We start from the raw sequence: 14,563 nt of genomic DNA, 5'->3' as shown, positions 1-14,563 counted from the left end.
GAGCTCCAAGGAGATTATGTTGAAAAATAAAAAAAAAATTTACCCAAAAAAAATTGTTTTTATACTTCATTCTAAGGACTTATTGAACTACCCTCGTAGTATTTAGAGCAGCAAAACCTCATTCATTTAAAGGAGTAGCTGTAACTCGGTTCTTTATTTCTATTTATTGTTCTTAAGAGGCGTGCGGCATTTAGCAAGACTAGTAGGCGTGGCTAGTAGTATTTATAACAACGTGACTAATGTTAGTTGGTAATAGGTGTATCTGCATGTATATATCCAACAGGTTACAAGAAGTATTTACATAAAATTTGCATGTACGAGCGTGATAGAAATGATAAATAGTGAACGTCATTGTGGGCATGTCTGATGTACGTAATTAATGTTTTCGGCTTATAGACATAGCGGATGATCTTTTACAGGCATTCCACTAATTACAATTGGATGAGGAAGTAGTCACTAAAACATCTGAGATTGCTGCGCTTGAAATCATAGGAGAACTCTTTGAGGAACTCTTAGAAATCTTAGAAATCTTTCGCCAAGGGTGGAGTATTCAAACTACGTAGCATTCGAACATTCACATGTTCGTCATGAACACGCTGCCTCGGTGAGTCGAACTAACGGCCGACTTCATCCGAACGCCGCCGAGCTTACTTAGCCGAGTCTGATTTCTTCTCGAGAGTCTCCATCCCGAGAAGTTTTCGAAATCTGAGAAATTCCACCAATCACAAAGAAATCTTAGCACTCTCTTTGCGAATTCGATTGAGACTGCCACATTGATGGTTTTAAGATTTCCAGTTTTTTTAATGAGTATCCCTTCACAATTGGCCAAAAGATGAAGCCAAGGCCTTGCTAGTTATTTTTGGAAAGAAGTCGCTGATATTCCCTGTGTGTGGCTAGTTCAAAAATAGTTCAAGGTTTATCCAAGGGAAGGCTGTTAAGTTAAGATGGATCATAAAAGGTGTTGACCGCTTGCTGGGTGTTTCATCAGGAGGCGTGGCTTCTGAGGTTTATTGGGGATTCTTGCGCGACTAACGGACATGTAGGCAGGATTAGAAGTTGAGGTCAAGGAGCACTTGTCACATTTCTAGTGGGTGTGGTTAAGTATCTCAAGTGTGGCATCATTAACGGGCGTGACTAGTGGGAGTGTCTTGTAGGCGTGTCTCTTAGGACATGTTCAGAGATATTGGTCTGGAGATATGGAAATGAAAATCTGATTTACACGTTATGATACCATTTACAGTGATTTTTATCAGAATTCTTCGGTTAGAAGCATCTGTACATATCTGATACCTTAAAAAATTCGTAAAAAGATAAACAAAATCAATAAAAAATCTCGGATTGAAAGGCTCAAAGACGTCATAAGACGCATTTCCTCGAAATGGTACTCAACTTGCGTATGTCTATGCACGCAATCTTGTTTCCGCCAAATAAACGAAACTGCCAATTTGAGGCTGACGTGAAGGTTGAACTTGAAACGGATTAGCATGTTTGCATCAACTGGCAATCGAGCTAGCATCTCTTTCCTAGACTCTAAAATCTAGATGACAGTGCAAAACGTCTACCATCCTCAGTGTGTTTACTCTATGCATCACACGTTGTGAAGTGTGTGGAGCTTGTAATTGCTCGAAATATTTTGCGTTAAGAAGCTTATCATACAATTATAAATAACGTGTTTGGTCTGCATCGGTGGGGAGATCCTGTATTGCCATCGTCATTGCCACCGAAGCCGCGATTTCAGCGACTGAGCGTTTTTGTGATGACCAAGACTAAGACGGTGTCCGAAAAGCTATCGAAAATAGCTCAGCGGCTGTTGCCGCGGTAGTAGTCAGTGCGGCGATGTCGACGACGAACGACGGTTCGACGGCACAGTGCGGGTGCCGGTGCGGATGCGGTGGCAGGAGATTTCCGCTTCCAAAGATATCGACGGTTCTTTTTATTGCGTTTTTGGTGTTAACTCCCGCCAGTTGGCTCGGAGCCGCTGGAAGTTTCGGCGATGCCGCCGCATCGGCCACGAGGGGGGTGAAGCAGAATCAGCAAGATTCTTCAAATTTGGGTCGTGGAAGCCATACACATGGGGGTGATCATTCCCGAGCATCAAGTCAGAGGGAAGCTGATCCTGTAATTGAGGAAGTTACTGCGAAGCAACTCGAACGACTGCTAAATGAGAAGGACTTTGTCGCCGTTTATTGGTGTAAGTGTCAATTGGTCTACGTGCAAAAGTGCATTAGAAAGAAAGAAACCGGAAAGAAAATTTTCCTCCACCTGTCAATCTATAGACTCGAGAGGGGGGAGGGATTGGGTGGCCTGTTACGTGTTTAGGTATTCGTGTACGAAGATGGTTCCATTTACCACGGCCAACGTATCCGATTCCGTTCTCTTCGCGCAGCCCGTACGTTCTATTCGCTCGTGGGTGGTTCAGTGCCATCGCAAAATTATTGCGAAACTGATTTCGCAGTTGGTCCCACTAGAAAGACTTTACCCACAATTATCAATTTAAAAAAATTTAAAGTAACATTTTCTTCTAGAGTTTTATAGTCACTGATCCTTATGACCTTGAGATTATGGAAGTCCTGATAATTTGGGTAATACTTTTTTTAAAAATTAATTTAATCATCAGTTATCAAGTGAACGTTGCATCTTATGGTGCTGTGTTACCTATGATCTCTACAAATCGCTATATCTCTGCATATCATATCAAATTGTTGATGTTCAATAATTTAAACCATCCGAATTTAAAGTATTTTAATTATAAAAAAAGTATCGTCTAGTACTGAATCCAGCACCAATTCATAAAAGTTGTTTGCAATAAAACCAACTACCGATCTTGGACAATTAAATTTGCTTGCTTTCTTCTGTTATAAAATACTAAAGATCATTGAAGTATCAATAACGACCCTCATATCTTATGTAAAAGTAACTTCTGACAGAATGTATATAATTTGTATTAGGTCACAACGAATTGAAATCAAAATCACCCCATGTTTATTTATAGATGATGCTAAATATGTTTAAGTTTATCGTTTTCTATCCAACTGACCATAAAATAAATAGCAAATTATAACTGAAAGAATTTTCCGTTTAAATTGAGCTTTCGAGGCGGGCTGAAAGCAACGATAAATATCAGTTTCAACGTGGAAGCGATTTTGACTCCCACGCGAATCATTCCACGTTTATCTATTTTGCACAACTTACAATATAGAATCTTAAGATTTCAGGCTCGCATATAACGATTTATTGCATGGCCAATTATACCAAAAATAAATTTAAATCGTAAATCTATTTATTAGTTGGTTAGAATAATTTTTTCTCAAGGGATTTGTATAAATCTGATGACTGAATCTTATGCTTTGAGAAATTCTTCCATAAGAAGGGAACCACGCATCTGATTATTTTTGTTAGACTGAAAATCTAATATAATTCATATATCAAGAAGATTATGAGATACATGGGCTTTTCTTTCAAGTCTTTCAACGCCGTAATATGATGCAACTTTGTGTAAGGGTACTCTAGCACTTCGACCCTTCATATAAAATTTCCTGCTTAGGATGCTAATCATAGATTTGGCCGAACGACAAATGATCAAATCAACCTTGTAGGTAACAATGTATTTCATTGTTGCACTCGATGTTATGCTTCAAATTCTTTAATCTATTTTCCACTTTCAGACATATAGATTGTAACAAGTTGACATTGGTGATGATCAGCGTGAAATTTGCGTAAAGAAAAAAAGTAATTTGAATTTGGTATCATAATTAAAGTATAAAAATTTAAGCTTTCGAATCGACAAGGTATACCACAAGACTGAAAACTCGTTGAAAATGTAATATTGTCGAGTTCAAAATTACCAATACGTTAAGAGTGTTTTTTACGTCTAATAAAATTATTATATATTTTGTTTCTTGATTGTTTACTATCAACCTGTCGTTCTCAACTCTTTTTTGAAACCAGCTAAAGTTGAGTGACAATAATTCTATGAATATAATTCCTCATAAATTATGTAAAAATTACGCTGAAAGCATTGTTTGTACAAGAGTAATTTTGAAATATTTTCATTTTTAGGTGGCCCTTTTAAACTGGATTTTTGCAATGTAATATAAATGAGATATTTACATAAGTGTGCTAACTTCACGTGGATTGTTCCCTATATATTTATATTTAATATTCTATTTTCTTTCATTAATTTTGTCAAAAATGTATGATAAATTATAAAATAGAAAAGTGCAGCAAGCTCATATCCGTATAAATCCTATATTTTGTAGCGTTATGTCAGATTTGTTTATATGCTAAGTGCAGGAGTTAGTTTGCACTGCATTTATCAGATAGAGTTATTGCCGGACTCTTCACTGCTCTGTCGTCATGTTTTTAAAAATGTTCCAACATCGGTTTTAAATTTTATGAAATGAAAATTAAAGCAATTTTTGCAATATAAAAGTTCGAAAAATAAAATACAGGGGATATTTATTGGAATATCGAGAATTTTAGTATGGACATTCGATATCAAATTGACGCCCGTGTTCATATGCTTTTTCGAAAGCATGTTTTTTCTATTGAGATATTTTTTGCATTTGTTTTATATTTACTTTAATACTCTCGTTGCCTGAAAGTTGTGAAATTTAAGTCTGAGATATTTTACCCGTTTCCATTATTTAATAGATTTTTTCTAATAATACTAGGATAAAGTACTTATATATGGAACTATTTATCGCAGAGATAAAAAATTTAATCCCAACTATAAATTCGCACACGAAAATTAAGAAATAATGACAAAGCATATTATTAATGATTTATACTCACACGAATTATTTGTGCCAAGCTGGGGAATTTAAATATAATTAATTATTATAAATATTTTAGATCGAATAGGAACTTATCTGTGCTTAAAAGTCTACCGCCAAAGTTCTTGTCATAAATTTTAATAATTGTCACAATAAATTACATTTTTTAGAATAATAAATCTTTAGTAAAATAAAAAAATCGAAAATATCGAAATACAGTGAAAAAGAGCCTCAACGCATGTTTTTTCTAGTTAAAAAATTGTTTACCTCTACTTTAAATAAAAAGAAAGTAATTTGATGTGTTCCATCCAGTCCCACTACCATGCTGCTTCGACTTTTATTTGCAGGTTGTAAAAGCTAGACCAAATCGATTAGTTGAAGGATTATTTACTGAGAAAGAATAAAAATTATATTCACGAAATGTGTTTTTTAAAGTAAAAAGATCATTAGTAATTAGCCTGCTAAGATACATTACTGTTGGAATTATCAAAATGTAGTAATTATTTAAGAATTGGTTTAATTAATTCTAAATATAAATCTATTCTCAAGATTTTTAATCATGGAAGTTTGCGTCATTTTAGACCACGTTTTCTAAAACTATTAGCATAATACGTTCTTTCATTTATTAATGAAACTTACGATTAAAGTTGAAGGGAAAGTACTTAAGTTTTAATACTAAAGGGCAAGACTTTATGTTTTTTCAACCTATTCATTCAATATTGATGATTTTAAATATTTCTTATTTCTCTTTATATTCTGAGACTTATAGTCTTCCTACAGCATATTTTATTGTCATTACATTTTCTAAGTCATCTAAAAGTCTTTGAACTTTAAAGAAATTACAAAAGCTTTAAGATTTACTTTCTTTGAAAATTAAGTTTCTTTAAAACCAAGTCACAGAAAGACTACTGACAAGTGTGTGACTGTTTTACTGAGTTAACGCTTTATAAAAGTGAAAAGTTTTTTTTCCTTGTTTCTCTTCAATAAGTTTTCCTCTGAAGAGAGTTTGGATTTTTTAAAAACAAAATTCTTTTTATGATTAAATAGACAGAAATTGTTCTTCAAAAAGTAGCACTATAGCTTTTTCTTAGTAATTACTAAATATTTAAGGTTATTATATACAAATTCCACATTTAAAAATTTGGAGAAAAATATATTTTAATTCTATCTTCCTCACGCAAGAATTTTGCTCGACTAACTTTGCTATTTTCAAAGAATTATATTTTAACAAAAAGTAAGCAATGCCAATTTTAATTATAGGTTTTTAATATTGAACGAATTAGCCAATTATTTCTGTTTTAAATTAACATAAAATGTTCAACCTAAAATAAATTTTGGTTGCTAATATGCACCAAAAAATGAATTTATAATTAAAGAAAGCTTATTTCTGAGTGCACTGTCACAATAATATATGTAGAAATAATTTTTTAGGTCTATGTAATGCAATTTTATTTAATTGTAAAGCGATTTTTGAATGTAAAAATGTGGGTTATCATAATTGCAATAAATTCCTTGAATCAAAAGTGATCAAAAGTTTGTTAAAAGTAAATTTTACAATGAGTTCTAATTTGATTTTCGACACTAATGAACCCTCATAGGAAACACAATTTCTGAATAATTTTACTTTCTCATCATTTATGATTGAGAAAGTATTAAAATCTTTCGAGATTTCAAACCTCAGTTTTAAACGAATGTCTACGTTTGGAGACCCCTTGAAGTCAAAAATCATGTTTTAGCTCTGGCATCTATTTGTCCGTCCGTCCGTTCGCAAACACGATAACTGTCGTAAAAATGAACAGATGAAATCAAGCTTTGGCACACTTTTTCGGGTGCTAAAAGAAAGAAAGTGTTCGTTAACGAGCAGTCCTTGACCAACTATCATGGTATTATCCATCGAAAATTCTGTACAAAAATAGAATTTTTCAATACAATGGCAAACGACGGCAGATAATTAAAAAAAGTTTGAATCAAGAATTGTAGCTTTACAAAATATTTACAATGAATCGAAAATCCTAATTTGAAGCCAAAAGTCGATAGATTCGTTAAAAAGTTTGTTCAAATTTTGAGCCAACAAACATCAGATATGGAAAAAAGTTCAAAGGACGTACCGCAGAATTTTTAAAAAGTACTACAAAATTTCTTTAAATCATTTTTTATAAAAGTCGTGATTTTTGGTTTGTGTATTGAAAATACCATGAGAGAAATCGATCATTCAATTTTTGAGCCAAGCAATGCGAATTATGAGGTGATTTTTAAAAGGGAATGTTTAAAAATTCCTACAAATTTTCTTTGAACCATTGTTCGACGGAATCGTCGTTTTTAATTTATTTATCGAAATTGATATGCAAAAATCGAAAATTCTAACAGCACGCCAAAAAATGTGAAAAAACAATTAAAATATGTAATTATATGTTATATCTGTAGTATTTTGGTAAAGTTTCATTCATTGATACATAGATTTCATAATAGAAACAGTTTTCTTTATATTTTTAACATTTTAGTTTGCTACCTTTTCGAGAATAATGTAATTTGAAAATTGCGGATTAAATAAAAAGTATCAAGCTGCCACACAAAATTTGTTGAACATCTGGAATAACTAAGTATATAAGTACGTAATATTTGTATTTCTTTCAGCTCTTTCTTCACCCGTTATTTATTTCTGTTTGGAAGTAAAAAGCAAAGAGATAAATTAAAGAAAATAAAAGAATTAACATTTTAATATTAAAAGTATAATTTCTCTTGAATATTTAGCAAAGATATTTATTTTCTTCAATAAAAATGTGTACTTCACTGAAACCAGAAAAGACCAGTGGATCTCAAGACCAACGGTTTCTGCTCTTTCGTTGCAGTGTTCTTAGCGTAAATCACCGCTTGGTTTCTAGCCTCTGCTTTTAGAAAGCCCCACGGTTATTTTGGCCCGCCTATCACCACCTCGCTTTACCGACAGTAGTCGTCTGACAAGCACCAACTCTAGAAATTTTCATCTACTTTTTTCTTTTCGAATTTTTTCATTATCTTTTGTAAAAATAAATATAACAACATGTTGATTTTCTTTGAAGATCTACTTTTATTGACTAATTAAATTTAAAATAAATGCAAAATTAAACTCTAAAAAATTGATTGGTTGTTGCGCAATTCGAGAATAGCTTTATCAATTTAATTTTTTCTGGATGAAGGGTCAGCAATTCTAAATTGAAAATAATCTTCAGATGTTTTGATAGGTGTAAGGGTAAAGAAAGTATTGATGCTTCTTATTTTTATTTTCTTTATTCAGCATACTAATGTCCATATGAAAATCACCAATTAGTTATGACAGTATTTTCATCAGCCTTGTTTGTTACGTATTTCAAAGCAACACGATCCTTCTACAGAAGAGCAACCTTAAACTTACTTCGATCTGTCATCCTATCACTCAAGAAGGAAGAGCGTAAACGAGGTCGACGTTGTTTTCTAACCACACAACCACTGCATCAACATCTATTTGATGTCTTTTCCCTCTTTTGATACAGCTGGAAGTTCTACTAATCTCGCAATTCGTTAATCTCTACCTAGCAGACAAAAAAAAATGTTGAGAATTTTTATTTCCAAATACCCACCTAAAATTTGCCTTATAGTTTTCTGTAAGCCTTAACATTGTATCAAAAATCAACAAATTTTGGACATAATGCTTGTCTAGCTTCACCCCATTTTGCGACACAAAAAACGTTCCAACAGTTAAAAATTTTCCAGTTCCTGAAACTCTTAGAAGGAAGTGAAGCAATCTTAGCAACTTATAAAATATTCTGAACTCATTCAAGAATTTTGAAACCTCTAAACTTAAGTGGAAAAGACCCTTCATTCCGGGCTGCCCGACTTGTGAGGTCTTTCGTCTGTCCTATTTCCAGCAGCGTTTTCTTTGTTTTTCTAAACGTTTTCTTAACTAACGTGCTCATAGCTTGCAACATTGTAAAGGGGAGAAACTGATAACCAAGAAGGCTTGCTTGGCGAAGAACAACTCGACTTAGGGACTAAAGACCATTAACCATCAACCATTAGCAAAGATTTAACGCGTCGAGCACCCGCTAGCTGAAATAACATTAGTTTCATGAGTTTGATGCGGATCTTTTATCCTCCTTGCTCGTGTGCTTCGATGCTCGTTTGACGGCGTCACTATGGTCGATGTGGCGGTGTTAGCGAATATCCTCAGTGTAAAATTGTTCGATGTGGGCCGATGCGTGGGTGCAACAGAGTGCGAAGGGCGAACAGCGGAAACAGACGTCAGAATTTCTTCTTTCGTCAATATTACGTATTCGAGCTTCGATGGGAGGCACGCAGAACCGAGCTTTATTAATTATCAGGAAAAGGTCTTAGTTAAGGCTAGACGAATGATCACCTGTGCTATTAACATTGGCAAATGTCCACTCATTATCATTCATTCCTATTTATTGCTGCCTATCTTCTCCGAATCATAATGAGTCTAAAAGGCATAGTTAATTATGTAAAAATAGAATATTTAATGGCTGAAAAAGATTTGCTAAGTATGTGACATATAGTAAAAATCAGTTTGTAAAGCGGCAGCAAGCACCCTCACTTAAAGGTTTCATATGAATGGGCACAATTATGATTTTTCCGCTCTTTTAGGAAATTTTAATATCCGTATGTTGGTTTACAGTTAAATTTACAAATAATTTTTTATGTTGACCCAAGGAATTTATGAAAGAATTTGTTCGCTTTTCCTGAAAATTTTAATTCGTGTTCACAGGTTCATTTCAATTGAAAAGGGCTACATTTGTGATGTTCTTGCATAGCTATGCTATGATCTGAATTTAGCTGCGGATTCTCAATATTTTTCTTCGCATTAAATACGTGAAGCACATCTGAATACAAAAAATTAATTGGTTGGACCTAATAGTTTTCGCGCTAGGCGTGGTAGTTATGTTATTTTGACTTCAGATGTTTTTGCATAGCAGCGATATGATGATCAATTCCCTCACGGTTCTTAGCATTTTTCATCGCATTAGACGCGTGAAACACATCTCCACGAATATTTCTTGTCCTAGACACGGTACAGAGTCATTTTAAATAGAAAGGGAATAGAATAGGGTATAGAAACGTTTCGAAAAGTGTTTTTGTCAGGGTCTTCACTATGTATCCTGGCGTTGGATACATAAGGTACATTTCCAAAAAAATGAGGGCGATAGACCTAGATTTTTTCGCTCTAGGCATGGTAAAAGGGTTCTTTTGAGCCTGGAAGCGTACACTTTTATTTTATTACGTAGAAATACTTTGATGAATATTCACCTCTGAATTCTCAATATATTGCATGAGGTTTCTCTATAAAACCATTAAAATTATTATATTAGTGGGGTTCGATTTTGAGTTTCCAGAAGAATTGCAGTTGAAACAAAACCATACATAGTGAAATTGGGAGTTTTTTATATTGATGCCAGGAATCTTGCTCTCCTCTAGAGGAAACTAGAAGAGTACGAATGGAATCATAAAGGTATCGTAAATGTTTCTCCGAGAAAAGTTTAGCTGTACTCCTGCGTAGCTCAGTTGCTAGAACAGTCGTCCGGTAAACGGAAGATCCTGGGTTCGAATCCCAACGGATTCAAAAGACGTTTCCTTTTTCACAAAAAGTTTTTATTTCAATAATTTATCTTTTAAGTAAAAAATTAGACAGTCGTTTTGGCCGGTCTCCAGAAAAAGGATACCTTTAAAGAATGTACTAATTTACATTTAAAGTAGGTACATACTAAAATTAAGGTGTACAGAATGAAAGAATGTAAAAGTATAAAAGTAATAACATTTTTTATTCATTACTATCATTCACATTAGTTATGATAGAATATAATTATCAGCTTTATGTTGCTTCTATTCTCGAAGTCTAAAATATTAGAAATTAAAAATTTAAGTCCTAAGAGTGACAACATGACCAATTTATCATTTTCAGTATTTAAACTTATTAACAATTTAAAACGAAATCAATTAAAATAAAACTACTTTGAGTTTTGATTGGCTCTGATGACATATGACGTCAGAAGTTATTAGTATCTCATTTTTCTTGCATACAAAACATAAATAATACCTAATTATTAACATTATTAAATAAAGCTAATGTTTTAAATATGTAAATGTTTGAATATGGCAAAATGGTTAAAGCTTCCTCTAATTCCAACGGGCTGAAAATTTATCAGGCTTATAAGGAAAAACCTGGTATGAAAAAATGACAAGGTGAAACTAAGAATACCTCTCCAAGTTCGGTTATATTTGGTTGCAAAGATCACTGCAGCATAAGTATTTCTTCATATCTTTGTAAAAAATAGTTTAAAAGTCCATTCTTTTCTTAAAGCCAGTAAGTGTCTGATATTATTACTTATAATATTTGTTGTTATTTTTATGTAAATATAGACCTGGAGTTTTCTGATCTCAAACCGTCAAAAGATAATCTGGGTTTGTAAAACAATTTTTTTGCACGAATGCTCCGATTGTAAGTTGTTTAAAAAACATCAATAAATAATTACAAGTTATAGCAAAAATAGTATCAATGAATCCCACAATATAATACATTACAACGATTATAAAGATAAATAATATTTTTGGTCAGCTACATCTACGTCAAAATAAGTAATAAAAACATAGATTCAGTCTGGTATACCTAATTTCTATATATCCTCAGTGATGGACTGGCATAGGGGCGCAGCGGGGGTTTCCCGGCTGCGCCCTCCTTGATTGGCGCCACCTTAGTTATGCCAAGGCGCCCAAACATATTGTATTGTTTGAACAAGTAAATATATGTTAGAATGCAATGAAAAGAGTGAAAAGAATATATAATAATATCCACGATTTACACTTGTACTCCTATAAGTAAAACCAGTAAAGTAAAAAGTCTTCTTAAATTTCTTTTTACCCATATTATTGCTAAGAAATTCCCTAATGCATGTTTTGGATTCTATTAACACAAATATTTTAAAAATTAATAACAAATTATTCTTATTGAAACAGTGAAAGTTAAAGGAATATTCTTTTCATCAACTACATTACGTTTTTTAAATTCATTTGTTCCCGATGCAATCCAAAATAAATTTTTTGATTAAAAATGTATAGGACAGCTAAATGAATTTTATGGGCGCTCGCTAATATATTTATTTTTTACATATGTTAACTTTCGATGGTGCCTATACGTACCTTGAGGGAGTTTCCAGATGAACGCATTTATGCAAAAAGTATGACTCAATTTTCGCTTATAAATATTAAAGGGGGCAAATAATTTAATTTATTATAAAATCTCGACTAATCATCGGCTTATTTAATTATTCTAGTAATTGTTAAGTTTAAACTCAATTTTTATATTAAAATGTCTTCTTACTAGTCGAAATTTTCTCTGAAACAATTTATTAGCTTACATTTTAAGAGTTCGGATCAAAGGATTATAATAATAAGAAACATAACAAAAAATAACAATTGGTTGAACTCTTAGACGAAAAACAATCTGCTCGCTGCGCGGGCACATTCTTATTGCTTTCAAGTTGCATGCTCGGTCTTTGTAATTCCCGACATTTGTGCACAAACGTTTAAAAATTAAAGGGCAAAGCATCGACAAAACTGTAATTTTGTGATTACGAATTATTTTTCACTGTTAGAAATATGTTGAAAATTCAACCCCTTTAAACCACTTTTGTGGTTGAAATCTCGTTCATTCACAGAATCGAAATAAAATTCAATCAAATGTAATTGATAATTAATGAAGATGCGCATCCACCCATGCGCCATCATACTTCTCGCGACGCCAGACCCCAACGTGACAAAGTCCCACGACTCCTTCTTACGTAGTGAGATCCATAAAAATCACAAAGGTCATATATATAATATACTTCATTAATGGTAATTTCAATGCATGTACCTTTTATGCTTATTCTTTAAAGCTGTTTATTTTTCTAAATGTTATATATGCACTTTATTTATATTATATAATAGTATATAGATAGGGTGTTTGTTTACTCTAGGAGCCAGGGGTAGACCTGTATACCGTCATAGGTCCTGCCGATTTCGATGAATCAGTTTTGAGATAATCGCATTAATTTTTTTTTTTAATCAATCAAGTAGCCCGTTTAGAATTTTATAATTTTTACTATTTTTCTTTCGCGGTCGTCTGGTGTATATGTTTACGAACACAAAGTTCCTAAGCCAGATTTCGACTGCTTTAAATGTTAATTCAGAAGATGAACAATCAAAGAGAAATGTCAGAGGAATTGAAATGCACCAATTTCTACGTAAATATTAATCCGAAGACAAAATGTTTGAAACAAAAGTGTTACTACTTGGCCAGGCGGAACTTTTTTTAATGTGTAAATTTTCAATAAAAGGGAAAGATTTCGAAAATTCGACGATAATATAGATGACAAAAGTCTAAAAGTGTCCTTTTTCTCGTAAATAGTTGATTTTATCGAAAAATATCAAGTAACAAAACTTACTATTTTGACTGAGCACTATAAATTTATCTGAAGCTCTTCATTCAAATTTATTTATTTACTAAGTTAATGCAAATACTTGAATACATAAACTTTATTCCATGATATCATTGGTAATTATAAGTGAAATCTTGCAACAAAAATTGGGTTAATAGTATGAAAAGGTACAAAAATATTTGTTTTCTAAAATTACGGAAAAAACAATTATTGTATAAAGTAGGTGCGATTATAAATTGAGTCTCGATCGTAGCTTCTAACTGAGGTAGAAAGTTGTAATTCAGCTCAATAATTTCCATACATTTTTATTAATTAAATGGCTGTATTAACAACTTTGTAACATCTATACTTTATTTGTTACAGCGCTTTCTTTTTTTAAGTAAAAAGTAAGCGGAATTTATTACAGTATTTCAGCACCCCTTTTGAAAGTGAATGATACGGCAATAAACGGCCCAAAAGTTTTCCCACTGCCCCAAAGGCGTCGGGACGTAGACAAACCATTTTGTGGGCCTCTGCCTTGCCTTGAATGGTTTGTCTACGACTTTACGTCCCGACGCCTTTGGCAGTTGAAAGACTTTTGGGTCGTTTATTGCCGTACCATGCACTTTCAAAAGGGGTGCTCAAATACTGTAATAAATTGTCCCTACTTTTTACTTAAAAAAAGAAAGCGCTGTAGCAAACAAAGTATAAATGTTACAAAGTTGTTAATATAGCCATTTAATTAATAAAAATGTATGGAAATTTTGATCTTAAATACAACTTTCTACCTCAGTTACACGCAGAAAAAAGAAATGTAAAATTTACTAATCAAGAATTGTAAAGGGTTTCTTGTAACCATAACAGTATAAACTGCTCTTAATAAGAGGGTGACTCGCCTCTAAAGTCGCAACGCAACCTATCCGCGCGGAGCACCGGTTGAATTCACGACGCAATCGGTAATGAATGGATTGCATCACCTAAAAACATTCCTTTTTGAAATTTCGGTGACAGTCGTCACATTACTCCACATTCTCACTTAGCAAAGAAGGGGTTTTATAAAAACAGCACCATTTTGGATGGCACAACTTATTCACAGATCGCGTACACTTGAGAGATTATTGGAGCAAGACGTGTTTCTGTTCCGTGACTGTTTCAGTTGACATATAGATATGATGTGAATGCTACAACTTTTGTAGTGTGTCGCGATGGCATGGTTGCGTATTCAGAAGTCGTTCCCGAGTTCACCACCCTCAATTACAAATGCATTTCAAAATTATTTTACAGATCGCAACTCGTATACTAGTGTAGTGGTTAAGACTGTTGACTTGCGTGATTATATTTATGCGTTCGAATCCCCCCCCC

General features: G+C 33.2%; 1 protein-coding gene across 3 annotated transcripts in view; it reads left to right on the top strand.

Annotated features, from left to right (window-relative positions):
* The first annotated feature begins 1,765 nt into the window (after positions 1 to 1,765).
* LOC117178180 overlaps positions 1,766 to 14,563 on the top strand; it is a 68,407-nt gene continuing 55,609 nt past the window's right edge. For all 3 annotated transcript variants that reach the window (XM_033369472.1, XM_033369470.1, XM_033369471.1), the window contains exon 1: positions 1,766 to 2,191. In XM_033369472.1, the coding sequence (XP_033225363.1) occupies positions 1,837 to 2,191 (355 nt within the window). In that variant the 5' untranslated portion in view covers positions 1,766 to 1,836. The remainder of the gene's footprint in view (positions 2,192 to 14,563) is intronic.

Source organism: Belonocnema kinseyi, chromosome 8 (assembly GCF_010883055.1).
Source record: "Belonocnema kinseyi isolate 2016_QV_RU_SX_M_011 chromosome 8, B_treatae_v1, whole genome shotgun sequence".
NCBI classification, from domain to species: domain Eukaryota; kingdom Metazoa; phylum Arthropoda; class Insecta; order Hymenoptera; family Cynipidae; genus Belonocnema; species Belonocnema kinseyi.
Note: the sequence above shows the minus strand (reverse complement) of the source record. Positions and strands in the feature narration are given on the sequence as shown.